The sequence below is a fragment of the Culex pipiens genome, chromosome 2 (assembly GCF_016801865.2).
Source record: "Culex pipiens pallens isolate TS chromosome 2, TS_CPP_V2, whole genome shotgun sequence".
NCBI classification, from domain to species: domain Eukaryota; kingdom Metazoa; phylum Arthropoda; class Insecta; order Diptera; family Culicidae; genus Culex; species Culex pipiens.
Genome location: NC_068938.1, coordinates 119,683,704 through 119,710,477, shown reverse-complemented (window position 1 = coordinate 119,710,477; position 26,774 = coordinate 119,683,704). Strand labels below are relative to the sequence as shown.

Genomic DNA, 26,774 nt, shown 5'->3' with positions numbered 1-26,774 from the left:
GTGTTATGAATATTTTGACAGAAAAGCTTTCATTTGATATAACAAAAAAAATCAGAGTGACAATTTGTGCAGCATTTTTTATGTAGGTCTTTTTACAGTTCCCGTTTTAAACTTATGTACTTTCCGTTGATTCCTAGTTAAACAAGTGCATTTTTGCAGTTCCGTCGTGAAATTACTTACTTTTCCTGTCATTTTTGAACGACGAAATAGCCTACTTTTCTGTACCAAAAATAACAGAATCGAATAGCAACACTTTTAAAAATAATTCAGCATTTATTTTCAAAGTGTTGCACTGAAATGGGTGCTGAAAAGTTGAACTTTTCAGCACTTGTTTCGAAAAGTAACACTTTTCAACATTTTTTTGATTTAAACGATTTATTGACTAAATACATCAAAATTTGACATAAAATTTCACTCAATGGGTGTTTTTCGGAATTGCAAAAAATGATGTATGGAACTCGTTGCAAAACTTGATTTTTTCAGCACTCGTCGTATTTATCCAAATCGGTGAACCTCGTTGGATAAATGTACGACTCGTGCTGAAAAAAACGTCTTTTTGCAACTTGTTGCATAAACTACTAAAAAGCAATCAGATTTTTTCAGCACGAGTCATATATTATCCATAGAGGTATACGACGAGTGCAGAAAAAAATGTTTTGCAACAGGTTACTTACAACATTTTTTGCAATTCTTAAAAACGCTTTTTGAATGAAATTTTATGTCAGTCATCCATGTGTTAAGCAAATAAAACGTAAAAAAAATTGAAAAATGTTACAAGTGTTGAAAAGTTCAACTTTTCAGTGCTGTAAACAAGAACTTTTCAGCACTGGTATTGAAAGGTATTAATTTTCCATTCTGTTATTATTGGTAGGGAAAAGTAGTCTGTTTTATTTATCCAGAAGGACAGGAAATGTTGACAGTTTCACAGCGGAATTGCAAAAAAGATTTTTTTTCAACCTTTGGAATGACCCATAAGCATCTCGTTGCAACTAATAAATTTTTCGGCCAATCCCTATGAAGTGTGTAAAAATGGTCCTTATAATATTTTACTGACTTTCTCCTCTGCAATTATTAAATAAAATGTTAAAGCTGAGATAAATGTAAATTATTCTTGAAAGTAGAATTTAAACCCAGGAAATAAAATTCGGTTGTGATATTAATAGCTTGTTAAAATTCAGCGAATTATTTTAACTACCTACCTATAAACATTTGACTGTCTAGTTTAACTATGTGAGGAAACATTAAAATCGTTGAAGACTTCATTTAATACTCTTTTTTTACTAAACGCTACACAACAGAATGATCCTTAAAGAAAATCCTGCAATAGTATTGTAACCCCATGCCTTTTATTACACAGGTTCTGTTCCGATCGGGTGTGCTGAACCAGTTAGAGGCCAAACGCGATGAGTTGCTGTCCGATCGTATCATTCAACTGCAGTCGTACTGCCGTGGCCATCTGGCTAGGAAACGGTTAGCGCAGCGGCGTGTTCAGGTAACTCTTTCGTTATGCCATCACGCGACGATCATCTTCAAAATCACGTCGCGTGGATATGTCGGTCGGTCGACATGATTGCTACTAATAGTTATAGCAGCTACCTCGCGATGATCTTGGACTTGACGATTCTGCTTTACTATTTCGCACCCACAATTGAATTGTATTAAATTTCGGCTTTTTTGTTGTTGTTTTGACCTCTCGTTTATCTCTCGACTCCTTCGTAGGAACTCGCGGTCAAATGCATCCAACGTAACGTACGAGCCTTCATGAAAGTCCGTGAATGGCCCTGGTGGCGACTGTTAGTAAGGGTTACGCCTTTGTTGAACGTGCATCGTACCGAGGAGCAGCTAAAGATCGCGACCACTGAGTTACAGGTGCTGAAATCCAAGCTGGAAAAAGTGGAAGGAGAACGCAACAGTCTCAAAACGGAAAACTCCAAGCTAGAATCGAGAGTAAGTACTAAATGTTTTTGAAAAAGTTATTAGTGGTTTATTTTCGATCAAATTGCTTCGTATCTGTTACCAAGTTGCCAAGTTGGATAAGTGATATTTTTATCTAATTAAAAATTAATTGTATCAAATATTTATACAACGAAACTTGAAATAAACAGCTCAACAGTTGCTGTTCATAAATCTAACGTCATTGTTAATCATTGATCACATGTGTTGTGCTACACTTATTTCAAGTGGTGCCCCTTGTGAATTAAACTTGTTTTACTAATATGGAAAAGGCAACCAATCACTATTTGCTCTCCTGTAGCTATGTGTTTGTTATGTTTGGATTTGTTTTTATAATCAAAAAAGTAAGGTCAACTAGAGAACCAAACTATTGGTGACTAACACTAAAACGCGTTTTTCTCGGAATAGGGGAAATATACCCATTTTAATCACTCGAAACCGTCCAACCAATTCTCATCACTTTTGCCTTTTTCCGCTATTAAATCAACATTTTCAGATGTATCAACAATGCAATGAAGAGTTGCTTGCTCACTTATATTTGAGCTATTTATTACTTTGGAACAAGCAAAAACACTTTATGAAACACTTTATGAAAGATGCAATTCATGATCAAAGTGCTGATAGGCCGATAATAGAAATAGGCTGAAAAAAGCGTATAGTTTCCCTACATGATTTGCTAAAATAGTCAAATTTTCAATTTGGACAGTGTAGTAAGTGTGAAATATGCAGGACTTTTATGTAAGGTCTATGAAACTTTAAAATGCCGTTTTGACGGTGCCTGGACCAAAGAACCTATGTCTGGAAATATTTTTATCGGAATTCTCGGACATTTTTACGTAACATATCAAAAAATGGGAGGAGTTCATTAACAGGATTCCAAGGTATGATTTTTTGAAGATAAAAACTGAGTTTTTCGACGCGCCGCGCGCAAAAACCGGAGAATGACGAAATTGGCAAAAAAAACAACGTTTTTCACTAAAACTGCGATAACTTTAAAATTTCAGCGATGACCTATAGATGTTTGGGTACCAAAATTTTCGTAATTAAAAGACGCAACTTTTGGTACCCAGACATGTACAGGTCATCACTGCTATTTTGAAGTTATCGAAGTTTTAGTGAAAAAAGTCGATTTTGCCCGATTTCGTCATTCTCTGGTTTTTGCGGGCGGCGCGTCAAAAAACACGGATTTTATTTTCAAAAAATCATATCTGGAAATCCTGTTAATCAACTCCTCCCATTTTTTAGTATGTTATATAAAAATGTCCGGGGAATCCGATAAAAATATTTCCAGACATAGGTCCTGACACCGTCAAAATGGCATTTCAAAGTTTCATACGCCCTTTTCATATGTTAGGCTAGATTTTTGAAACTTCTTACTATTTTTCTTTGAAAAGCCAACTTATCACCTTTCATTTGCGTATAAGACAATTGAAATCGGTTAAAATGGCGAGGAGTTATGATTTTTCGAAAAAAGTGTTTTTTTGCGAAAATCGACGAAAATTGCCATTTTTTAGACCACCCTAACACGCCGTAGGTCACCCTAATGGTCAAACAAAAAAATACGGGTTTAATTATTTCGGCCAGGAAACCCCCAGAAAAATTTTGAGCTCGATCCGAGGACTTTTGTTTTTTTCCATGCGGTTTTGTTCGAACGCGAATCATTTCAATACGGAACAACGGATCCGTTCGCATTTTACTGCATTGGGTTCGTATAAGCCCAAAAAAGGTTTATACGCTAACTAATTGACACTTTGGCTACCCAATTCCGGAGCATCGGCAAATTGTATGAAAAAAGTTATAACAAATTTTGATCACAAGTATAAAAAAGGGGTTAGGCTTGTTAGACATTTTTTTTTACTGTCTAGGTATATAAAATCTAGTGCGTATATTAATGCGTGAATCATATAAGATGAGTACGGAAGTGCAATACGCGAATGTAATTTTAGCAAGCACGTGGATTGATACGCATGGCGTTTTAAAAATTCTTAAAATTAATCGTTATCAAATCCAACAGAATTGCTCAAAACTTGTTTTGAAAATTGGCCACATGTTGTTTGCTTTGCATTTTGCTCACTTTTGGGTTTCATTGTCCCGCACTCTCTCATTGAATGCTCAAAACACGAAACAGCTGATCGTGGCGCTTCTAGCACACCTGTCCGATGTAGAGCGTCCAATTTCCCGTCCCGGGAAAAAATTTCCCGGGAATTCCCGGGATTTCCCGGATAAAAATATTTCCCGTTTCCCGGGAAATTTGTGAATTTCCCGGGAATTCCCGAAATACAAGCAGAAGTATACACTTTCCTACCTTTTTGGCACCAATGTTTTGAAATTATACAAAAAATAATAATTGGAGAACCTGATTCATATTGAACAAATCAGATTGTCTGTAAATTTCATGTCAAGGTTTAATTCAGATAATATTTATTTCTGAAGTATTCACCACTAGGAATATTGGTTGCTTATATGTTGGGCAACAACAGTTAAGCTGTTATTGAATGAATATTAACTATTTTATTTTTGACAACCTTTTTTCATTTTTTTTTTTGTAATATCATTTGAAAATAAGATATGTACATCTTCCGGCCAATATCAACATTGAGATTTGTTTGACTTTTTTTACCTTGAACATGTTGGATGGAAATTGAACTGATATAATTAAATTTTTAAAAAAGGTTTGTGTGAGAAAATTTTGATTGAAGTTATAAATTTATTTATATAAGAAAAAATATCGTTGAATTTCAACCACTTTCAAATACTCAAAATTATTTTAATATAATTGATTTATTAGGCTGAATACCATATAACTAAAATCATATCATAAAACCATGAAAAACCATTAAAAAACAACTTCGTATCAAATTTCCTAGTTGAAAAATAGTATTTAAAGTTAAAAAGCGCTAGGAATTAGATTTTCAAGGTAAATTCAATGATTATTTATTTATTCACAAGTTGAATTTTTTGGTTTTTTTTATTTTATTTTATGGTTGTGGAGCATAGATTTTCACTGTCCCAACACTTTGATTTAAAAAAATCCTTCTCAACATAAATACTAATCATATTTTCTTTCATTTTGGACGATTTAAAAGATTTAAAAATTAGAAAGTTTATATATTTTCTCAAAGTTGCATGATTTTTTACAAGCAGTCAAGCCATTTATTGATCCTCTCACTCATTTTGACCATTAAAGTTGCTGTTCTATACAATTTCGTTGCAAAAGATTAATCAGAAACAGGATAAGAATAATTTTCGTAAAATTTCAAATTTCCCGGGAATTCCCGGGATTTCCCGGGAAATTTGTTGAAAATTTCCCGTTTCCCGGGAATTTTGTAACCCCGGGAAATTGGACGCTCTAGTCCGATGTATACATATAAATATTGCACATCGCCCCCATCATCCACCCACCCAGCACATTCAGGTGGTTTGGGGTCGGGGCTGGGCCACTGTTCGTTCAAGCGCCGGTCGTCGGTGGCAGATTAGTGGCCATCTCGCTGTTCATAAAATTTCGCCACCTGTTTTTATTCCGATTGCGTATTCTCTCCCTCTCTTTGGCCGGCGATGCTCACACTTTCATCAACCACTTTCTGCATTAAGCATGCTATAGAAACGACGATGACGACGACGACGAGGAGGAGGATTTCGTCGTTCACAGCTGAATGGGACGCGATAATTAGTATGCGCGAGTTGGGCCAAGTTTTAAAAATACCCTGCGTCGGCAAAAGGCGACGTTGTACGAAAAACGCGTTCGCGCATAGCAAGTGAATATTAGTGTAGTCCACTTTGATTTGAAAAAGGCAAAATCGTCATTTTCTTTGCAAAGACGCCATTGATTATTGTTGTTAATTCTGGAAATTGTCCTCACTGAGGAAAGATGCAAAAAATGCTCAAATTTGACTTGACGTCCATTGCAGGACTGAATTGAATGAAAGAACTAAGCTTTTAATCTTAGGATTACATAGAACTACTTAGGATTTTGTTATGGATTGGTACATATTAAACTGAGAAAAACTTGGCTTGGCAAATTTATCTCTCCCTTAAAGCTATGAGTAGTTTGCCGTGCTCCCGTGGTGTAGTGGTGCGGGTTTCGCTTTGTAGGCGGAAGGTCGATGGCTTGAAGCCCATCTGGCGAGGCAAAAGGGGAAGGTGGCGGTCGTTGGGGGATTTTGGCTGCTGCGGGAATTGACTTTGTCAAGTCCCAAGCCTCCCCTAGACCCATCCCATCCAATCTCTCGGACGATCTGTTGGCGACTGAGTCTTGGCGTTGAAGAACTCTGTAACAATACATGGCTTTCTACCTAAGGTACTCGCGATTGAGTGTGTAGTAGTGCGGTTGTCAAAATCGTTATCTCTGACTCTCTCACTCCACGGTCACTGACATTGTTTATGTTTTGGTTTTCGTGGCACGGTCCATTGTTCGTTTGTTATTGTTTTGGTTTTAGTGGCACGGAGTCATGCACTTATACTAATGCAAAGCAAGATCGCTAGTACCTATGATATACGCAGAGAAGAGCTTCAAATGTTACCTTCGACTCGGTCACATGCACTCAGGCAAAATTCGAGCTGAAGATATGATCGGTAACGATCTCTAGATGGGTCAAAAATACACGAAGTTTCCCCTCAATCTCTCTCATCTCCACGTCCTCGGACCGGTCTCTTGTGTGGCATGGCATTAGGTTTTACAGCGTGACGCCACGAGCGCACACGCACATACATTTTTACAGAGACACACGTGCAAAAAATGTAAACAGTGCAGCCAAGCTCTCAAATTTTTAACCTCAAAATCGAGTCGGCGTAAAACCTAATTGTGGGATTGATTTAGGGTATGAGAGGGGACAACTGCTCGAATATTTCGTCAATACTGTTTCGCTCAAAACAATAGCGCTACGGAAGATGATCGTTCGGCAGGCTGTAAACAGCAGCAAAAACAGAAAACCTGAGAATAGCTCATACTACAATAGATATGCAAGTGTCGCAGTGGTCCATGTCTGTTCACAGTAAAAAAAGGCTATGAGTAAAGATTTCTCGAAAAAAATAATTTGTAGAGTAAAATGTTGACTCATTTTAGTTAAATAAAAATTCAACAGTTCAGTACCCCCAGTACTGTACCTTTACAATTGTGAATCAACTAAATTTGATTGTAATTTCACCTACAATTGAAAAAAATCAATCCATCCACATTAACGACCCCTGGGTCTTTTGTGGTCTCTATTGCAAGTTTCTGCTCGAACCTAGGAGTCCGAAGGCTTGAATGGGGAGAGCACCCAAACCTCTTTCTACTCCAAGGAACCTTCCACCCCAGTGTTTGAACTGACGACCTTCGGATTGCGAGTCCAACCGCCGCCAGCGATTCCACCGGAGTAGGTTTGGTTTGGTGTGTTGTTTGTACTTATGGCATGGAGACGACTCCTACACCTGGAATGACTTAACGGCCTAACATCCAAGGGGGAAAATGCCGGGACCGACATTTTACTTCCTCATCCGATGGAAGGTTGCAGCAGATGGGAATCGAACCCAGAATCATCCGCTTACAAAGTGGACAGCGTAACCATTCGGCCACGCACTGCCTGCCTACAATTCATTAATGCTAAACAAAGCTTGAGTTTCATTGGTTCCAGCGCTCGAAGTCTGTTGTGACTAGCAACACTGGTTGGTAGTCACACAGAACTACCACACCAACATAACCATGCGGCTCGACACTGACAGTGATAGCTGACAGTTCTGCCCGATGCCGCCACTGCATGAACAACAACAAGAAGCTTTTAACTTGTTTTGTATGGTCATAATCAGTTGTGCTCTCGTCCAATAAACATGTATTTTAGTTCGTTTGTGTAGTCTAATTGCTTGTTTTATTGTCGTCCATCCTCTTGCCAGCAGGGAGCTGGCTGGTTACAAAAGTGGCGACGAGTCGTGTCGTTTCTCCGCGTGTGTCCCGCAGTGATTAATCACCGGAGGAATTCACCCGCGCGCAAGAGGAGAGGAGATGCAATCGATCCCACTGATTGATTACCCCCGCGGTGGCTTCGAAGTGCCCGATCTTCAGCGGCCAATGGACGGCCATTTTCCCGTCGGCCCAGGATGCATCGACCGGCAGCCATCGCTCTTCGGCCAACAACATGTCAACCCGCCGTTGACTGGCCCCGCTCACGGTGACCAAGTGATCCCCGGTCAGCAAAAGCCGATGTCCGGTTTCTCACCCGTCGGCCCGGTCGTGATCAAGGTACCGTGCAATTTTCACCCGGGAGGCCCAGGATCCATCGGACAACCAGCTAGGACAGTTCAAGCACCTGGAGCCCAAGCAAGTCCCGATCAACAGCTGCGCAACTTCCACGAGATGCTAGTTCGCTGTACAAAGGTGATGACGCAAATCACACAGCAGCAGCAGCACATCCAACAGCAGCTTCGTCAAGTGTTTTCGCAGGCAGCAGCATCGGCACCGGAAAACGTAATGGCCGCCGTGCCATCGCCCTCTGTCCATCCAGCGCAAGAGGTCAAATAGCAACAGTTTGAGGTAACGGCGACCGCGCCAGGTGATTCGCCGCACCGTGATTCTGCCCAAGCAAAAGGACCTTGGATGGCCCACATCAGGAAGACTGCAAGAGACTGCAGTGTCAACACACCTCGCAACAAGTCGGATGTCCTGCAGCTGAATCCGAAGCCGAAGGTGGGTCAGCTCGTGACGTCACCAGCGACGGTCACGATCGCCGAAAGCTCGTCAGTGTCTCTGAAGGACCTCGCCAGCGTCCTGGAGATGACGGTAAGGACAGTTTCGGTCAGCAGTTTTGGCCCAAACCCGCAAAAACATTAGCTATCCAGACCGTCACAACCGGTTTCAACATCATTCACCAGCAAGAAATGGTTGTAGCCTTCGCGTGTGGCTCCCCTCGTCGTTGTATCGACTGTCGAGGACTGTGGGCGATCGCACCGAACTCCAAGTCGTTGAGCAATCTTCCATCTCCTTGGCCGCCGCCCACGCAAGTATTGTGCTCTCTCAGGATCGTCGCAAACAAAATCGGAGGGGAAAGGGGCAGCGCACGGTCATCGCAGCAGTCGTGGAAACCAACTTTACTTGGTAAGATTTCCAATGTCAAGATGTGCACGTGCAGTTTTCAACGTCCCACGTGCCATGGCGTGCACGTAACCAGAGCACGGAACAGAGTCATCGACGATCTTCAGCGAGTATCCGTCGGTGTCCCAGCATTGCTCGATGGTCATCGCACCTCATCGTTCTTGTGGTCATCATTAACCTTGTTCCGGTGCGATCTGGACCATCGAATCTTCGAGGGGAGATGTTGTGACTAGCAACACTGGTTGGTAGTCACACAGAACTACCACACCAACATAACCATGCGGCTCGACACTGACAGTGATAGCTGACAGTTCTGCCCGATGCCGCCACTGCATGAACAACAACAAGAAGCTTTTAACTTGTTTTGTATGGTCATAATCAGTTGTGCTCTCGTCCAATAAACATGTATTTTAGTTCGTTTGTGTAGTCTAATTGCTTGTTTTATTGTCGTCCATCCTCTTGCCAGCAGGGAGCTGGCTGGTTACAAAAAAGTCATTATTTTGTAAAATAATGCACTTCTGGAGAGAACCAAAGTTTATTTACATCTGTAAGCAAAAAGTGTTTCGAATTTGTGGATTTCAAATGTCCACGCATTCTTCAGAAACATCATTCGGAGGATCACAAGAAAAGCTTTCAAAATTGTGATGAAAGCGTATCGTTATGTTCAATTACTGATTTTCTACATTTTTTTAGTATTGGTTGATCTGTAAACTCTTCCGAATATTAGGGATTAGAAAATTGTATGCGGAAAAATATTTTCATGGAATTTTCGCAAAGTATTTTTCGTTTTGTTTTTTAGTTGGCCTTTTGGCCAACCTATCCCAACACATTTTTGACAAAACAAATGTGTTCTGAAGAAAAAGTAAAAGCAGATAGAACTTGAAAAAAAAATGGTTCTAAAGCGTATGAAACCATAAGTTTCTAACCGATACCGAGAAAATAAAAACGACTATATTGTTCATGTAAAATCGTGTTGTAATGTAAGGGTGGACCACACTAGTGAATATATAAATCTAGAGTAGTGGCGGCCCGAGCCTGAGAGACAACCGAGACAAGTGGCGAGAAAATTCGAAATTTGGTACCAGCATGGGTCCGTCTTTCGTGCACCCGCAGCGTCCAGTTCTCAGCTGGTTGCTCTAGCGAACAGATCTCTTTTCTCGACGACGCACGAAAATCTCGACGATTCGGCTATTTTATTTCGATTATTTTGTTTTCCTTATTGTTGTTTCTTTTATTTTCGACTCAACTCAACTCATTTTCATTTTCTCGGTCAGTGTACGACAGAAGAAAATTTTACGTGCATGTGTAGTACAGAGAAGAAGATAGCTATTACTAGGAGTTGCTGGTGGTTCTGCAACAAGCGCGCGCGAGCGATCAACAAGAGGAAAAGTGTGGCAGATCGCAATCTGACCACCAGTCAGTGAGCTCTCTAGTATAGACCGCCGCCGTGGTGTTCGTCGCCGTCCATTAGTATTATATAAATCGCCGAAATTTTTTATTTTACACAATTTTTTCTCGCACGACGGCTTTTTTTGGGGTCTCTCCATCTCTCTGCAACGCGACAACACTCCATGGTGCCTGCAGCCAACCTGCTGCTCCAGTGAGAAAATATAAGCAATTCGAAGTGTCTCACTGCCACCGACGTTGTCCATTGTCTGGCCATCCCCCCCCCGGTGTGGGTTCCCGCCATGCAACTCGATGAAACAGACCGGTTGAAAGTATTTCCTTGGTGAAGCGTAAAGTTCCTAGTCTGTGTGCCTGGTCAGAAGAAGTGGAGAGTCATCGTTTTGGTACCGAAATAGTGATACAGTGAAGAGAACCAGCACCGGCTGCTGCAGCTTCACTGTGGAGCCAAAAGTGGCTATTTCGATTGCATTTAAGCTCTTTAAATATGATGGAAATGAGCGAAGATTGCAGAACTCTGCGTGCGTGAGATCAACTGTGTAGAAAAGAAGAAGAAAGCGATCGCCGCCCCAAAACGGAAGGATGCGTCCTATCACAATCATTCCGACGTCCCCGGTGGTGGCCAGTACCGGTACAACTAGCAGTCAGCAGCGACCGACATCAAGCCCGAGCAACCCTGAGACAAACGGTCGACCATTGAGCAATGGAACTTCAAACCCCTCGAATCCCGAACCTAAACTATCACCCTTATCACCGTCATCATCAACCGCATCATTTTTATCGAAAAAAATACTCTCGAAATCCGACTCGAAAACGGAAGTTAACGTTACGAAGAAACCGCCTCCTGCCGCAGCCCCCAAGCGATCGTCACTGCTAAGCGACAGCATTTCCAAGTTTGAACAGAACTGCGATGGCGGCGCCAAGCCAAAAGTATCGTGGAAAAGCTTTATAAAACCATCGGCCAGCAAGGACAAACTGGCCGTAAACGGCAGCAGCATTACCGCGGCTGTAGCCAACGAAACTGAAACGACCCCTCACGAGACAAAAGTGAAAACGCCGCTGGACGAGAATAACAATGAAGTGAAATCGGATGAGCCCAAACAGCAGCAGCTGGACGAGCCTGCCACAATCAGCAATGCAAAACCGATGCTCAAGCCTAAACCCACGATCACGAACGGGGCAGCCTCCGTGATTTTGGAGTCGAAAACAGAGACACATCCTGAACCGTCGTCGCCAGTCGTAACAACAAACGGCGTGATCATCGTCGAAAATGGGAATGCGTCACAACCTGCCAGCGAAGAGAGTCCATCATTACCAACTTCACCCCCGCCGCCGGGGCCAGTGAAAGTGAAAAGAATTGTGAAAAAGATCATTCGAAGAACGGTGACGAAATCATCGTCCGATCTATCAACACTTGGAGGCGGCGAGCAGCAGGAAGGCGAAAAAGTTGTAAAAATCATCAAGAAAAAAGTCGTTAAAGCAAAACCAGTCGAAGTTGAAGTCGGCGAGGATGCGGTGATCGCTGTCACAAATCAAGCAACACCCGCAACGCCAGTTTCAAACGGAAATGCTGCCGACACCGCGGCCAAACTTACCCTTCCGGAACCAAAATTGGCGCCCATCGTCATTGAGCATAAAGCTTTAAATCCACCGGAAGTTGTTACCACCACCATCAGCGACCAGCCAATCTCTGATTCGCCAACTACGTTACTACTAAATGGAAAATCTCCCGTCCGACCGCAGATCCGACCAATGCTTCCGGCACATCGCGCTCACACAATTGACCTTGGATCGGCCCAGGAAACGATCCTCAAACTGCCACCAACTCCACCAGCCATCGTGGTACAAGCTCAGTCCCCACCGCTGCACCCCAAAACTGTCCTCTCTCCGTCCATGGACCGCCGACGCAGCTGGGGCAAACTGGACAAGATGCCACTTTCGCTGGCACTCTCGCGTGACAGCACGCTGGACGACTTTTCGCGAGAATCGTCCCTTGTCTCACCCTCGCGATCAACCTCGCCCGCATACTCTCTCTCCTCGACGCGATCTTCTTCCGTGCTAAGCAATTACGAATCGTGGCAATCGTCGCGATCGGTCACCCCCCGACGAGTGCACTCTCAGTCTTATCACGAGCCGGATGATTTGGATCATCACCTCCAAAGGATCCATCCGGCAACGCGTGCTTCCCCCGCCCTCTCCGAACGATCAAACGCCTCGGACTACCTCAGCGAAAAGATCGATCACTTCCTCAAGCGCACCGACTATGCCACACAAGAGTGGAAAAAAGTGGGCAGGAGTTCAACCAATTCTGACCTCATAAGCGAACTGTACGGAACGAGCCGCTCCAAAAGCGTTTCCAGCATCATGTCCCGCGGGCTGCAACTGCTCCGGGATCATCCGATGGCGGTGTCGCGGTCGAGCTCCCGCATGTCCTCGGTCAGTCGAGACGACTCGTTCCAAGACTGTCTGGACGACGATAACCGCACGGTTGTGGACGACAACGAGGTAATGGTTCAGTTTTAGCCCGTTCTCCCCGATTCTTTGACGACGACCATCATTTGCGCAATTATCCGCGTTGCGGGACGGGGTTCTGGGAGTTTAAAAATATCTTGTACGTTTTTGTGCACTCTTTTTGGGAATGTGCATGCGTTTGGTCGTCGTTGCAAAAGACAAATTGGGTCCTTTGGTTATTTTTGGAACAATTGCAACTCTCGTGCTACATTTCTTATCAGTCGAGTGGGGATTTACGAAAGCTTTTCTCGAAGAAGAAAATAAATAGGAAATCTACTTTTCTGGCCATTAGTACTATAGTTGTTATGATATTATCTAACGTTTCCGGTGCAATAATAATCTACGATAATTTGAACTAAAGTTCATGCAAATTTTGACTTATTTTCAAAATCAAATTAGGTAAAATTTTATCAATACCAGCTAATCGGTGATGATTTTGCAATGTGGTATAACTAGATCGTCATTTTTGTAAGAATAGTAAATATTGACTAATAACGTGATTGTTAAGGATTTGATCCTATTTCAATCCAATTTGCAGATTCTCACAATTTGAAAAACAAGACTTGGTATTCTACTTGCTTACTTTTGACTGAGTTATTTATTAAAAAATGTTTAAAAAGTGAACACCAATGTGCTGCTGAGTCAACATAAGGTGCCCGATGGAAACACATGCTATTTTCCTATAACTTAACACCATCAACTGGGTCGAATCGGAACTGTAGTTTGAATAGGTTGTTTTTGAAGCACGCAAAAACATGCATTTATGAAATGTACATTAGAATGTAAAACAAATGACTTTTTGGCGGGCATTCAAGGGTTTGTTCCGGTGGGCATACTAAGCCCAAATCCAAAATATGAGCTTGATTGGACTTAACAGGTGCTGGCGCTTTGCACTTGAATTTTAAATTTAAAAAATATTTTTTCAAAAATGTCTTTTTTTGAGGCATTTTGACCACTGGAGCGTTTATTTTCAACATCATTGGCGTGTAAGCCAGATCCTTGCGCATCTATTGGTATATATAACATTGAAATTTCTAGCACCCTGGAGCTCGGTACAGACCTTCAAAGTTTGGCTTTTTTTTCTAAAAATTGACTACTCATTTTAATGTTTAATGTATTTTTTATGAAAACTATTAACCTATGAGATCCACAAATCGAGCAAAACATTTCATTAGGGCACAAAACCAAAACGTAAACATTCGGGATTATTTCACTATTCCATTCATTAGTACACTGAATCCAAGAATCAGATTGATAACAAACAATTTCCTATTGAAAAACTCAAAAACACAAAAGGGCACATAACCATGTTCACTGCAAACCAAAAAAAAAGTTCAAATGTGCGTTTTTATTTTTTGTTTGGTTCTCGTACTTGAGGAACTTTTTGTGTTATAAAGTAAACTTTTCATACATTCTTTACACTAATTCACTTCAAAAAAAGGATTTCTGCAGAGAAAAACTTCGTCAAAAACAATATTTAATAGGTCCCTCGGCTGCTGTTCAGTACACTTTTGAAGAATTTTTATGTTTCACATACCTTATCTACACCAGGCCTGCAAAATGTTTCCAACCCATTGTACACATGAAGCAAACCAAAATGTCAGTTCACTGCTAGCATGTGACTGTAAGCCTACTGTGTCCGTTCAACCACTGCCGCCTGACTCGTGCCGGTCGGCTGCTGGAGAATGAGAGACGTGAAAAAATGAGCTACACTCACTCAATTCGTGTCGTATGACTGACTCGTAAAATCCTCTCTAAACACTATTTTGACCATTTTTAAACAATTGAATGGTTCTAGACTGTGCAAAACACTTAAAACAACCATAACTTATATTCAAAATTACATTTCCACGCATAAATACCAACTTTTTGTGTAAAAACTTGTTTCTTTATGTGTGTGCGTGCAACGTCGAATGAGCGTTGGTCGACTACTGCCTCGCATTGCAGCTGCTCAGTGAGCTAGGGCACTCACGACTGGGTCGGGTTTGTTTATGTCACAGTTTTGCGATTCAGTGAATGGATCTGACAAAATCGTGTATGCGTCGCCGATTTTCGCGTCAGGACCCCTGACATTTTCAGCTCTGATCTACACTATTCAATCACAAAACTTAATCAATCATCAAAATTTCTACTGAATTCCTCATTATTTCTAACTAAACAAAAGGGCCCGTAAACATCACTCAAAACAACAATCCGGTGACAGCGCTTTAGTGCCCTTTCAGCTCTCTTTGAAATTGCATTTAGAAAGGGCCCATTATGAACAACAGTTGGAAAGTTAAGTTGGTTGGTTGTTGGCAGTTGGTTTTATTGCGAAAATCAACAAAAATTAAGAAGCATTTAAGCAGAGTTGAGAATTGTATCATCAGTAAAAATACCATCAGTCAAGCTTCTTTTTTAAATAGGAATTGAAACAAGTTGTCCACTTTTTGCAAGCGATTTTCTCGAATCGCGGTTTTTTTGGTTTTGTGCCCTAATGAAATGTTTGGCTCGAAATGTAGAACACTTTTTTCTTAAAAAATGTAAACAAAGTTAGGTTCTCTCCAGAAGTGCACATCTGGAGTTTTTTTTTTTTTTTTTGAAAAGGTCCAATAAACCAAATTTTCAGTTTTTTGCTTTTTGGGTGTTTTTTATTACCCTTGACTCAAGGCGGTTTCAAAAACACCCAAAAGCAAAAACTAGAAATTTGGTTTATTGGACCTTTTCAAAAAAAAAAACTCCAGATATTTTTAAGCAAAATAATGACTACAAATGCTGAAACCAATAAATTCAAAGGTCACCATGGTTTTGTAAATAGGTTGATCATTAAGGGGAAATTGCAATTAAAATGAGGTATGTCGTGATTGTGCATTCTGCATTCTACTGACAAATTCACTCAAAAGTGTTCCGAGTTTTTATGTGTCCCGAATATGGAATAAAAATCCAATCAGTGGACAGCAGTTTAAGTCAAATAAAAAAAATCAAACCATCCACATTAACGACCCCCGGGTCTTTTGTGGTCTCTATTGCAAGTTTCTGCTCGAACCTAGGAGTCCGAAGGCTTGAATGCGGAGAGCACCCAAATCTCTTTCTACTCCAAGGAACCTTCCACCCCAGTGTTTGAACTGACGACCATTGGATTGCGAGTCCAACCGCCGCCAGCGATTCAACCGGAGTAGGCTTGGTTTGGTGTGTTGTTTGTACTTATGGCATGGAGACGACTCCTACACCTGGAATGACTTAACGGCCTAACAACCAAGGTCGGGACCGACATTTTACTTCCTCATCCGATGGAAGGTTGCAGCAGATGGGAATCGATCCCAGAATCATCCGCCTACAAAGCGGACAGCAGTTTAAGTGCCCTTATTAAATCTTTCAATTTTGAAACCGATGGCCCAATTTGGATGTTCTGTATAAAAAAAAGTTAAAATATTGTGCATAAACATGGATAAAACGGCTGCCCTGTATGTTTATATTGAAAATCTTGGCATAATTGCAGAAGCCATATCAAAGCCATATTGTTTTGTTCCAATTTTGCTCTTTTCGAGAAATTAAGTGGCTAAAAATAAGATGAAAAAGATTTTGGGTAAGCCAAGCACCTGGATACAGGCTAAAAAGTGACTAATTCTAACTTCAATATTTATATTGCTTTATAAATATTTTTGCACCCAAAATGCCGGCTATGAACTTTTACGGATTTAAAATTGAAATGGCTTGCTGAAAAAATGTGAAAGGGCGGAGATAGAAACAATACTGCAACGAAGTTTCAATTAGCTTAATGGAAGGTGAGCAAATTTGTTTCTCTAAAAGTTTTACAAAATAAGATGTTGGACCGGCAAATTGGATAAAACAAGGGACCGGTTCATTTACCTGCCAAACATACGAGAATTTTCCATACTTTCGTTTTTTTTGCGTTGTATCTCAACTTAAGTTTTCTATTTTAAAGTGAAAATTTGCACTTACAGCTCATGAAAATGTCTCTAAGAGCTGATCAAACTTTGGACGTGTTTGGTAAACGATAGTTTTCTAGCATTCGCTTTAGGCATTGCGAGAGTGCATTCTCGTAACAATGTTTACATAAGAGGAAAATTCCCCCATTTACTTCATTACATATTGGATTGGCCTCTGGCCAGATTTTCTGTGATGTGATGTTAAGATAAAATACACAAGGCTTGTGTTTTTATTCGGATGACGTTCTAAAACGACGCAATGCAAATGATTTTAAGAATAATAGCAGCGCCGTCCATGAATATAATTTTCAGTCACAAAGTTAAATCCAAATTAAGTTTGCAACAAAAGTCTAAACATTTCCTGAAGGTTTTTTTTTTTTTTAAATTGAGTATTGAATAGTTGCAGACGAACCATGGCATAGTTCCAAGTTTCCATTTTTCATATATTTTTCATGGAACGATTACACCAGTCAAGTCATCATTACACAAACAAAATGATATTGATTTTTTTTAATATGAAAAATAAAACAAAACTTACGTCACGTCCTCATTCGAATTGACGATTTACGATCATTACAAATGTTTCAAAAAGAGCTACCAACAAATAGGGGAAATATACCATTTCTCAGCCTATTTATATGATCGGCCTATCAGCACTTTGATCATGAATTACAGCTTTCATAGAGTTTTTTTGATCGTTCCAAACTAATAAATAGCTCAAATAAAAGTGAGCATGGAACTCTCCATTGTTGATGTATCTGAAAATGTTGATTTAATAGCGGAAGTGATGACAATTGGTCGAATGGCTTAGAGTGGGTATATTTCCCCTACTTGAAACAAAACCCGAAACCAAAAGAGCGTGTGTGACATCGTCTGAACTCTGACAACGTTGGCTAGCAGCAGCCAAAATACGCTCTTAAAGTTTCAAAATTTGTATATTCTTTATTCTCTCTATGAGTGCCGATCGGCGCGGTGTGTCCCAGTTTCGATTCGGAAAATCGTAAAGACTTACGCAAGCATTCCCTGTTTATGAGGAAGTAATCAAATTAGAGTAAAGCAATAAATTGCTGAATTTTTGGTGGGGCGAATTTTGAACAACACTAGATAATTCTTTTCAATATTTCAAAATAATTGATTATGAACAAATTGTAAAAAACTGAAAGGGATAAAAAAAAAATAACACTCAACTTAAGCTTGAAATCAGTTCTGTTCGGACAAACTGTAGATTTGGTTGTCATAAATTATACATACATACAGTGCCTCCCATTATTGACAAACTGAGGTGATTTTTATATTTAAATAAAAAAGGGATTTGCGAAAAATCGGAGAATTAAAATTAAATTGAATTTTTGACAGAAAATTCACACTTGTGTAGGTCTGTTTTTTTTTTCTTCAAAACAAAAATTTAGTAAATACCTACCTTTGACTTTTCTTGAAAAAAAAATCAAATTTGTTTTAAAAGCATGATAAATAGCGTTTAATTATTTTTTCTGTAATAAATCAGGTGTTTTACAATTGCGATTCACAATAAATCACTTGGGTATGTTGTTTTTTGTCAACTGCCAATCAATTTATCACTTCCATTTGTATTGCGAAGCAACAAGTGGCTCTCTGCATACGATGCTCGTGATATTTTTGTTCGATTTCCACTTTATATGTTCTTTCATGTCAGCTTTCTCGAACATATTCATGCCAAATTTATATTTTTGACAACAACCGTTTTTTTTTCGTTTTGGCGACTTGTTTCGGTTACGTTGGCGCCACAGAAAAAAAACTGAATAAAAACCAACCACCAAGTGAAGACAGACAAAATTTGCTTAAGTGATAAAAAAAATGCAGAACAAGTTCAATGGCAACTGCTCGGCGGCTGAGTGAACTTATTGTGCCAAAATGTGCATTTATGCGGCAAAGTGCCTGCCAATAGGGCACCGTGAAGGTTAGATGATGGCGCCGTGTGAAAGTTTATATTTCATAATCTGCATTTAAGGGGGTACCTATTTGTTTGAATGATACGGTTAGGTAAAATATTTTACAAACTGCTACTGAAGCGGTTGAAGGGTTGTTATCACGCAAAAAAACACTTGTTTAGTTGATCGGAAAAGCACATTTGCACTGAATTACGCAACTGACTGGGGCAAACTGAATGCTAATTGCATCTCGCGCCAAGGCAATCCATAAATTAGCTTAATAGTAACGTGTGCTTGTCTCTACTTTTCTCTGTCTCTCTCTCGATAGTTATCCGAGATGACTGCCGAATTCGCGGAAGAACACTCGTCGTCCAACCTTATCAGCGAGCGACTGGAAGCCGAGACGACGGAAAGACTGAGACTGGAGAAGGAGGTGAAGGAGCATGAGACCAAGTACCGCAACCTGCAGGAATCGTCGGAAAAGCTCGAGATGGAGTTGCTCTGTGCCAAATCCGATTTGAACGGTGACCTGGACGATGACCTTGAGGGGGACGAAGCCGGTGCCAACGCGTACCGGCTCAAGTACGAACGGGTCGCCCGCGAGTTGGAGTTCACCAAGAAGCGTCTCCAGACCCAGCACGAGCACGATTTGGAGCAACTGATTGCGCTGAAGAAGCAGCTGGAGAAGAAGGTAATGCCAACTTTTAGCATAGCTTTTGTCTTTACCTAACAACAACGCGTTTGATATCGATTGCAGCTGGCCGACGCCTACGAAGAGGTGGAAGAACAGCGCCAAGTCGTAGGTCAGTGGAAGCGAAAGGCCCAAAAGATGACCAACGAAATGAACGACCTGCGGATGCTGCTGGAGGAGCAAAACAGTCGCAACAATCTGCTCGAAAAGCGCCAGCGGAAGTTTGACTCCGAGTGCCAAGCGTTGCAGGTAAGTTTGCTTCCTGTTTAGGAAATTGAGCGTTTTTCAACCTGTGCCACTCTTTCCAACAGGATTCCGCCCGACAGGAGAAACAAGCAAAAGAGCGACTCACACGCGAGAAAGACGTACTGATTGCCGAGAAGTTTACGATCGAGCAGACGTTATCGGTAAGTAAATATCAGTTTAGGGGTACCTACCTGTTTGTGTTTGGTGGAAGACGTGCGTGCGGACAGGAGCGTCACTGGGAATAGAGTTATCTACGTGCGCATGTATTGCGTATACGTACACGAAAAAGATTGAGGTTAAATTTTGTCCGGCCAGCAAAATCAAAATCGAATGGTGCGCTAGTGTGTGTACGCGAAACGTCATAAAGCTCTATTGTGTTGATGAATTTAAAAGCTTACGTTTAACCCAAGCTACGCCTCTGCACACGCGGCGACACTAGTCTAGTAATAATGCGTTCCGTTATGCTTGAGGCGTACCAACAAATTCTTCCAAGACAGATAAGCGCATTCTACCGCGGGTTCGCTTATCTTTCGTACCTTCCTAGTTCCCCTTTCCGAGCATTCATCAACGAAAATTTAAACATTTCCCTACATACCGTGTCACATGTGCTGCTAAACTAGTTCAACTTTGTTCAACATTTTAGGACGTGCGGCTCGAGCTTGAGCTGAAGGAGGAAAAGTACAGCGCCCTGCAACGCGAGCTGGAGGAAATGACCTTTGGCGGTGGCACCGAGGAGGAGATTGCCCAGTTGAAGCGCCAGAAGATGGAACTGGACCGACGCTGCAAGGAGCAGGAGGAAGAGCTGGATGAAATGGCCGGTCAAATTCAGGTTAGGTGGTTTGTTTTCTGGTTGATATTGCGGTTGCTTGAATGAAGTTGTTTTTTTAATTGTAGTTGCTCGAGCAAGCGAAGTTACGCTTGGAGATGTCGTTGGAAACCATGCGTAAGGATGCGAGGAAGGAAGCCCAGCAGCGAGATGATGAACTGGAGGAAGTGCGAGGCAGTTCGTACAAAAAGATCAAATCGCTCGAGTGCCAGCTGGAGCAAGAGCACGAGGAACGAACGTTGCTACTGAGGGAAAAGCATGATCTAGAGCGACGTCTCAACAACCTCGAGGACCAGGACCGAGTTGAGAGGGCAGCGGAAGAGGCCGCCTCCCAGAAGCTGAAACGCGATCTCAGGAAGTACAAAGCGCTGCTCCGCGATGCACAAAGTCAGCTAGAACGAGCCAAGTCCGACTCGGCTGGCAAGGCGCTGATTCGTCAGCTCCGCAACCAGTTGGAAGACGCCGAATCTGCACGATCGGCTGCGGTGAAGGTACGCCAAGTGGCGGAAAGTGAACTGCAGGACGTGCAGCTGATGCTGGAAGAAGCTCAACGGGCAAGGTTTGACTCGGAGGAACGTGCCACTGCAGCTCAGCGCGATCGTGCTGAACTGCAGGCGCAGATTGACGAGAACGATGAAGAGATGGCCGAGCTGATGAAAAAGTACAGCGCCACCGTCAAACAGTTGAGCTCTGAACAAGCAATGATCACGGACTACGAACTGAAAATTTCCGAACTCGAATCGGAGAAGAAATCACTTAAGGAGCAAATCTCCGACCTCACGTCACGGTTGGAGAGTGTGGAAAACATTGGCGATTCCTCAACCAGCATCCAGTTTAAGCGGCTGGAGCTACGAACCAAAGAGTTGGAATCGCGGCTGGAGTTTGAGCAGGCAACGCGTGCCCGCATGGAAATTCAGCTGAATCGCCATAAAGATTCCCTGGAAAAGGCCCAGAGTGAGATTAGTCAAACGCGAACAAAGGAAATGCACGCCCAAGAGGCACTCAAGAAGGCCCAGAAGACGATTCGGGAGTTGCGCGAGGAGCTTCACCTGGTGGCGAACAAGGAGCAGGAAAGCCTCACCAAGCGCAAGGACCTCGAGAAGCGGCTGGAATGCGTGGAAGCGGAAGCTGCCTCGGCCCGGGCCGACCTCCGGCTGGCGCTGCAGAGAATTGCCGATCTGCAGCAGGCGATGGAGGAGGGCGATTCGTACCACTCGGATAGGTAAGTCCTTTACTTTCTGTATACGAAAATTTGTTGACGTGCCCAGCGGAGCTGATCGTTGCTTCTGAAATTTTTATTTACACAGGTCGGGAGCTGACATTTTCCACACCAAACAGAACAAGACATGGACGAACAAGAACGAATCACAAAATGATTGACTGTTAAATTCATTTAAATAGTCACCTGACAACTCGCTTGAGATGATTACTTGGCTTGATTAATGTAAACAGAGCATTTGCAAGCAGTGACATAACTACACTTTTCGACTCCCCGGAAAACGTCAAATCAGCACAAACTTGTTACCGGATCTTTTCCCGAAAAAAAAAACCGACTGCAATTTTGTATTGTTTGACATCTGCAGTAGGAGTCGATAAAATCCGTAGAAACAGTAGAATCTGCGTTTGTTAACAAGCAGTAAAAACAATCAATCAATTCATCAGTCTATCCCCCTCTTACATGACGTTAACTGTCGCTTTAGCAAAAAAGATAGACTGCTTGTTTACTAAGGGCATCTCCACCGCAGGGACCTAATTGCGTTGCAAAGCTAATTTGGCACCCGCGTCAAGCCCACCGCGGTACTTGTGCGAGAGCTAATTTAGGTTCGAGTTCATCCGTGTTCATCCGAATCTAACAAAACTCAGGTTAGCTCCGGGATCTACCGGGAGCAAATCGTCTGACGGATGGTTTTTTCAAGCAAAACAATGTGATTGGGCCAATGTGAGTTTGTAAACATAGAGTTTATCCTGCTCACGTCAGTAAATGTTTACATTAGGAGTGATGATTGATTTTTCGATATCAATTATTCGAGTTTGGAGATATTTTCCCTTCCGTGCTGCAAATTTACGCATGAAAAATGACTTTTGGTAATTTGGGGTGATGCAGTTTAGTTTTTTAGGTCAGATTGGGGATGTGTTTGTTTAATTTTGGTCAACGCATTGTCGATCTACTGCCGGACATGCAAGAGACAAGTCATTTGTATTGAGTAAAAAGCAAAATTCAAGCATAACATTTTAAATGAGCCAATATGGGTTTGAAAACAAGCAATCCTAGCAATCCTGATCTTAATTTCTTGAATTTTTAAATTCTTAAATTCTTAAATTCTTAAATTCTTGAATTCTTAAATTCTTAAATTCTTAAATTCTTAAATTCTTAAATTCTTAATTTCTTAAATTCTTAAATTCTTAAATTCTTAAATTCTTAAATTCCTAAATTCTTAAATTCTTAAATTCTTAAATTCATAAATTTTTAAATTCCCAAATCTTAAATTTCAAATTCCTGATTTTGAATCCATTTTTTTTTAATTTTTGATTAAAATTGTGTTTTTGAATGTTAGATTTTCGGGTTTTTCGTAAATTTCTATTTTCGAATTTCTTAATTTCAGAGTTTTAAGCTTTTGGAATTTAGGCTTATAATTTCTATTTTTTTTAAATTATTTAGCTCTTGAATTTATAAATACTTTCATATTTACGTCGATTCCGTTTTTTTTCATATTTAAATTATTATTCAATTCTGTATATTTTTTTATTTTGAATTTCCAAATTTAAGATTTTTTATTATTGAGTTTTTCAGTCAGAAAATAGATATTTGTATGATAATTGTCAAGTTTTTTTCACTCTGGTTTACTTCATTTCGATCCCGTCCGTGTGGATCAATTGGACAGCGCACTGGACTCACAATCCAGAGGTTACTGGTTGGTGGCCGACATGTGGGCCGACAGCTATAAAGACAACTTCTTTTTTTACTCCATTTCGACCAAAACACTATATCTGTCCTTTTTATTTCAAAATTCTGCATTTTGAGATTCGGCGGGGATTTTCAATATTAAAAAGGAAAATTCCAATTTTTCGATTTTTTCATCAGAGCATATTGCAAACAAGCACCGTGCGAACGCCACTTTTCGTTTTTGTTACTTTTCAGTTGCGTACCGCTTAAGAATTTTTTTTCGTGGCCCTTTCCCTGACCGTTTCTTGAGTGTTTTTTTATATGGAGTTTTGCATATCAGCCTTTGCGGTACAACTATTCAACATATTTTTAAATTAAATAAAAAAAAAAATAATAAAAAAACGTATTCGTAATTTTATCTTACTCCCCACTGACGTGAGCAAGATACACCCTTTGTTTACAAACTGAAATTGGCCCAATTACATATATATTTAAATTTTAATACATAATTTAAAAATGATCAAATCGGTTCAGTTATTTTTAAATTTTGAACATTCATGGTTAAATTTTCTGTGACGGTTTGCTTATATTAAACATAGGTGGCTAATTATTTTTTATTTAAAAATACAAAAAATGATAAAATCCACAATTTTTAATTAAAAAAAGTCGTTTTGAACCAAATTACTCATTTCTTTAATATTCATGAAATTTTGATAATCAAAATAAATGTATCTTCAACCAAAACAAATACAAATAATTGTAAAAATCGCTGAAAAAAATTAGCCACCGGCAGCTCGGGGACTTCTCGAGCACCTATCTTGGCTACTCGACGGATCCCCGATGAACTTTTTCTTCGCTGAATGAACTCGAAGGCTAATTCAGCTTTAGCTTTGCTACCCGCGGTGCGAAAGTTGGGGTGCAAACATGTCGGGAGCAAATCGGATGAACTCTTTTAAAAAATTGAAAATGATATTTTATTGAAGTAAGCAAACAATTAGGACATATAATGCAATTGGAAGCATGTTCTATCATACTAGAACATAGTTTCATTGATTTTGATCAACAAAACGACTAGAATTGGAAAATGAATAAATTAGATCCCCGCGGTGGGCTTGATTCAGTAGCCAAATTAGCTCCCAGCGGTGCGGAAACGTGTATTAGCTACGGAGCAAAGCTAAAACTGGGGATCCAACCGATAGGTTTGCTACGCAATTAGATCTCTGCGGTGGAGATGCCCTAATGCAGATTTCGTGCTTGCCATTTCATCACATAACTTTTTTAGGCAAGAGTGTGTCCCTTTCACACCTTATGTAAACTGTCATTTGAGTGAAAGGGATACACTATTGTTTACAAAAGTTATGTGCCCTTTTGAAATGTTAGGCTCCATTTGCCCTATTGAACTGTTACTACGGAAATAAAAACAAGACACCGTTCCAACCTCAGAATCGACACGACGAAACATCCCAATTTTTTCACGACATTGGACACTTCAAAGCATTCCAGCCAAATTTTTGCTTTTGAGCATTTTCGACTAAAACGTAACCATTTTTCTTAATTCCAGTGAAAACAGCGACAGCTCGATCGACTCAGTCAGCGAGGTGAACTACCACAGTCCGACGAAGATTTCGTCGCTCAGGGCGAGGTCGGGCGAAACGAACGGCACCGGTACGAACGGAAGCAGCACAACGCTGTGCATCCGCGAGGAAAAAGAAAATACGCCAAGGTAAGTGTCGACTGTGAATCTCCTTTCTGAATACCACAATATTTGCACAATCAGATGGTATAATTTTTTTTATCGATTTTAGAAACTCTTGATATTATAATTTGCTTGCAATCTCATCTCATACGATTTCACTCACCTCATGCATTGTCACTCGCATGCTTTTTAGATAAAATTCACTCATAAGAAATAATAGAATGGCTTATCATTTTAACTGCAGTAGTATTATTCGAATAATCGTATCATTCCAATTGATTGCATTTCTTTAACCGGACTAATCTCTCAAATAGCGGCGTCATTGACTAAAGCTCGATTCTAACAAGAATCATTCATATTTCCTGAAACAAGAACAATTTTCCATAAAAGGTAATTCAATCTTCATAAATCAAACTGCTGCAAAAATTCAAGTTTCTGCAAAACTCTGCTTTTTTCGTGCTCTGCCAACAAGTCACAGGTTTCTCGTGCAATATTTAGATGTGTAGTCCAGCAACTTTATGGCATATTTCTTTCTTTGTACCGTACCATTGTCCCAAACCCCGTCCCTTTCGAATCATGTCCTTTCCTTTAGGATAAGGTACAAGTATAAGCCGCGAGGTCTTCGCCGGAGACGTCTTCCGTTCACCATCGCCGAGGAGGACGAAGCGGAAGACGGTGTGAGGCCGTGTGAGGATCTGGGCAACGATGACGCTTCCCAGTTGGATAGTGTGATTGAGTCGATCAAGAGTGCGATCGGAGACGAAGTGGAGGAGGATGGGGCAGATGACGGGGAGACGAATAAGGTTCCTCCAGCGCCCAAATATACGGGAGCTATCAAGAAGACGGTGATTGGTAAAAGTCCAGTCTCGATAAAAGACGAACTGGAGCTGAGTGATGCGAACAACAATGTGATACCAAAAGGGCAGAATAAAACGCTGGAATCGACGATCGTCGCGGAGATTGCCAAAGCGTCGACGGTTGTGGCGGATCACTTGAACGATGATTCTCGGTTCGATTTGACTGCATTAAAATCGATCAAAGAGAAGATAAAAAGTCTGAACAACAGTCTTAAGGAGGAGGCAGCGCAGGAACGCTGCTGCAAGTATGAATTCCCGCCACCACCGCCGATTGTGCTGTCGGCATCTCAATCAAAGTTAGAGTCCGCTAGAATTCCGGACAAAGCGACTAACGATAGTTTTAGTAAGCTTGACCAGATCAGTGCCGAGCTTAACCTGGAAGGCATTCGATCCATGAAGGAAAAGATTAGGAATCTGAAGAAACGACTTCAGGATGAGTCCGGATCATCGGAGGAGCCAATCAACAAGGCTCAGATTGCCAGCGAAATTGTTGAGATGAAAAAGACTCTGACTTTGACAGCCGCATTTATTAACAAAAGCTCGGAGAAGCTATCACTCAGCCGGTCGTCTTCGCAGAAGGAGGAAAAGGCGCCCACTTTGGCTCCGCCAACAACGAATGGGCACTCCAAAGAGACGTCACCTGCCCTGTCGTCTGGCAGCCGATCTCCAGTACGAAACAACTCGACACCTATCGTGCCACGCTCGCTTGCTGTTGCTCAGGTATCGAATGGTGTTCCGCGCGGCGCCGCATTCGAGGAAAGCCGGTTGGTGTCTTCGCTAGAACAAGGTGATGTAGCGTTCGTCGTATCT

General features: G+C 41.2%; 1 protein-coding gene across 16 annotated transcripts in view; it reads left to right on the top strand.

The window, feature by feature from the left end:
* Positions 1 to 26,774, top strand: part of LOC120424112 (unconventional myosin-XVIIIa) — a 108,011-nt gene that overhangs the window by 76,267 nt on the left and 4,970 nt on the right. For 9 of the 16 annotated variants that reach the window (XM_039588148.2, XM_039588145.2, XM_039588138.2 and 6 more), the window contains 9 exons: positions 1,358 to 1,492; positions 1,720 to 1,947; positions 19,093 to 19,455; positions 19,522 to 19,704; positions 19,767 to 19,862; positions 20,345 to 20,530; positions 20,596 to 21,749; positions 24,973 to 25,134; positions 25,700 to 26,751. In XM_039588148.2, the coding sequence (XP_039444082.1) occupies positions 1,358 to 1,492; positions 1,720 to 1,947; positions 19,093 to 19,455; positions 19,522 to 19,704; positions 19,767 to 19,862; positions 20,345 to 20,530; positions 20,596 to 21,749; positions 24,973 to 25,134; positions 25,700 to 26,751 (3,559 nt within the window). Of the gene's footprint in view, positions 1 to 1,357; positions 1,493 to 1,719; positions 1,948 to 10,127; positions 12,926 to 19,092; positions 19,456 to 19,521; positions 19,705 to 19,766; positions 19,863 to 20,344; positions 20,531 to 20,595; positions 21,750 to 24,972; positions 25,135 to 25,421; positions 25,498 to 25,699; positions 26,752 to 26,774 lie in introns of those variants that run through there. The other 7 variants (XR_005606325.2, XM_039588149.2, XM_039588151.2 and 4 more) reach the window with 3 other exon arrangements.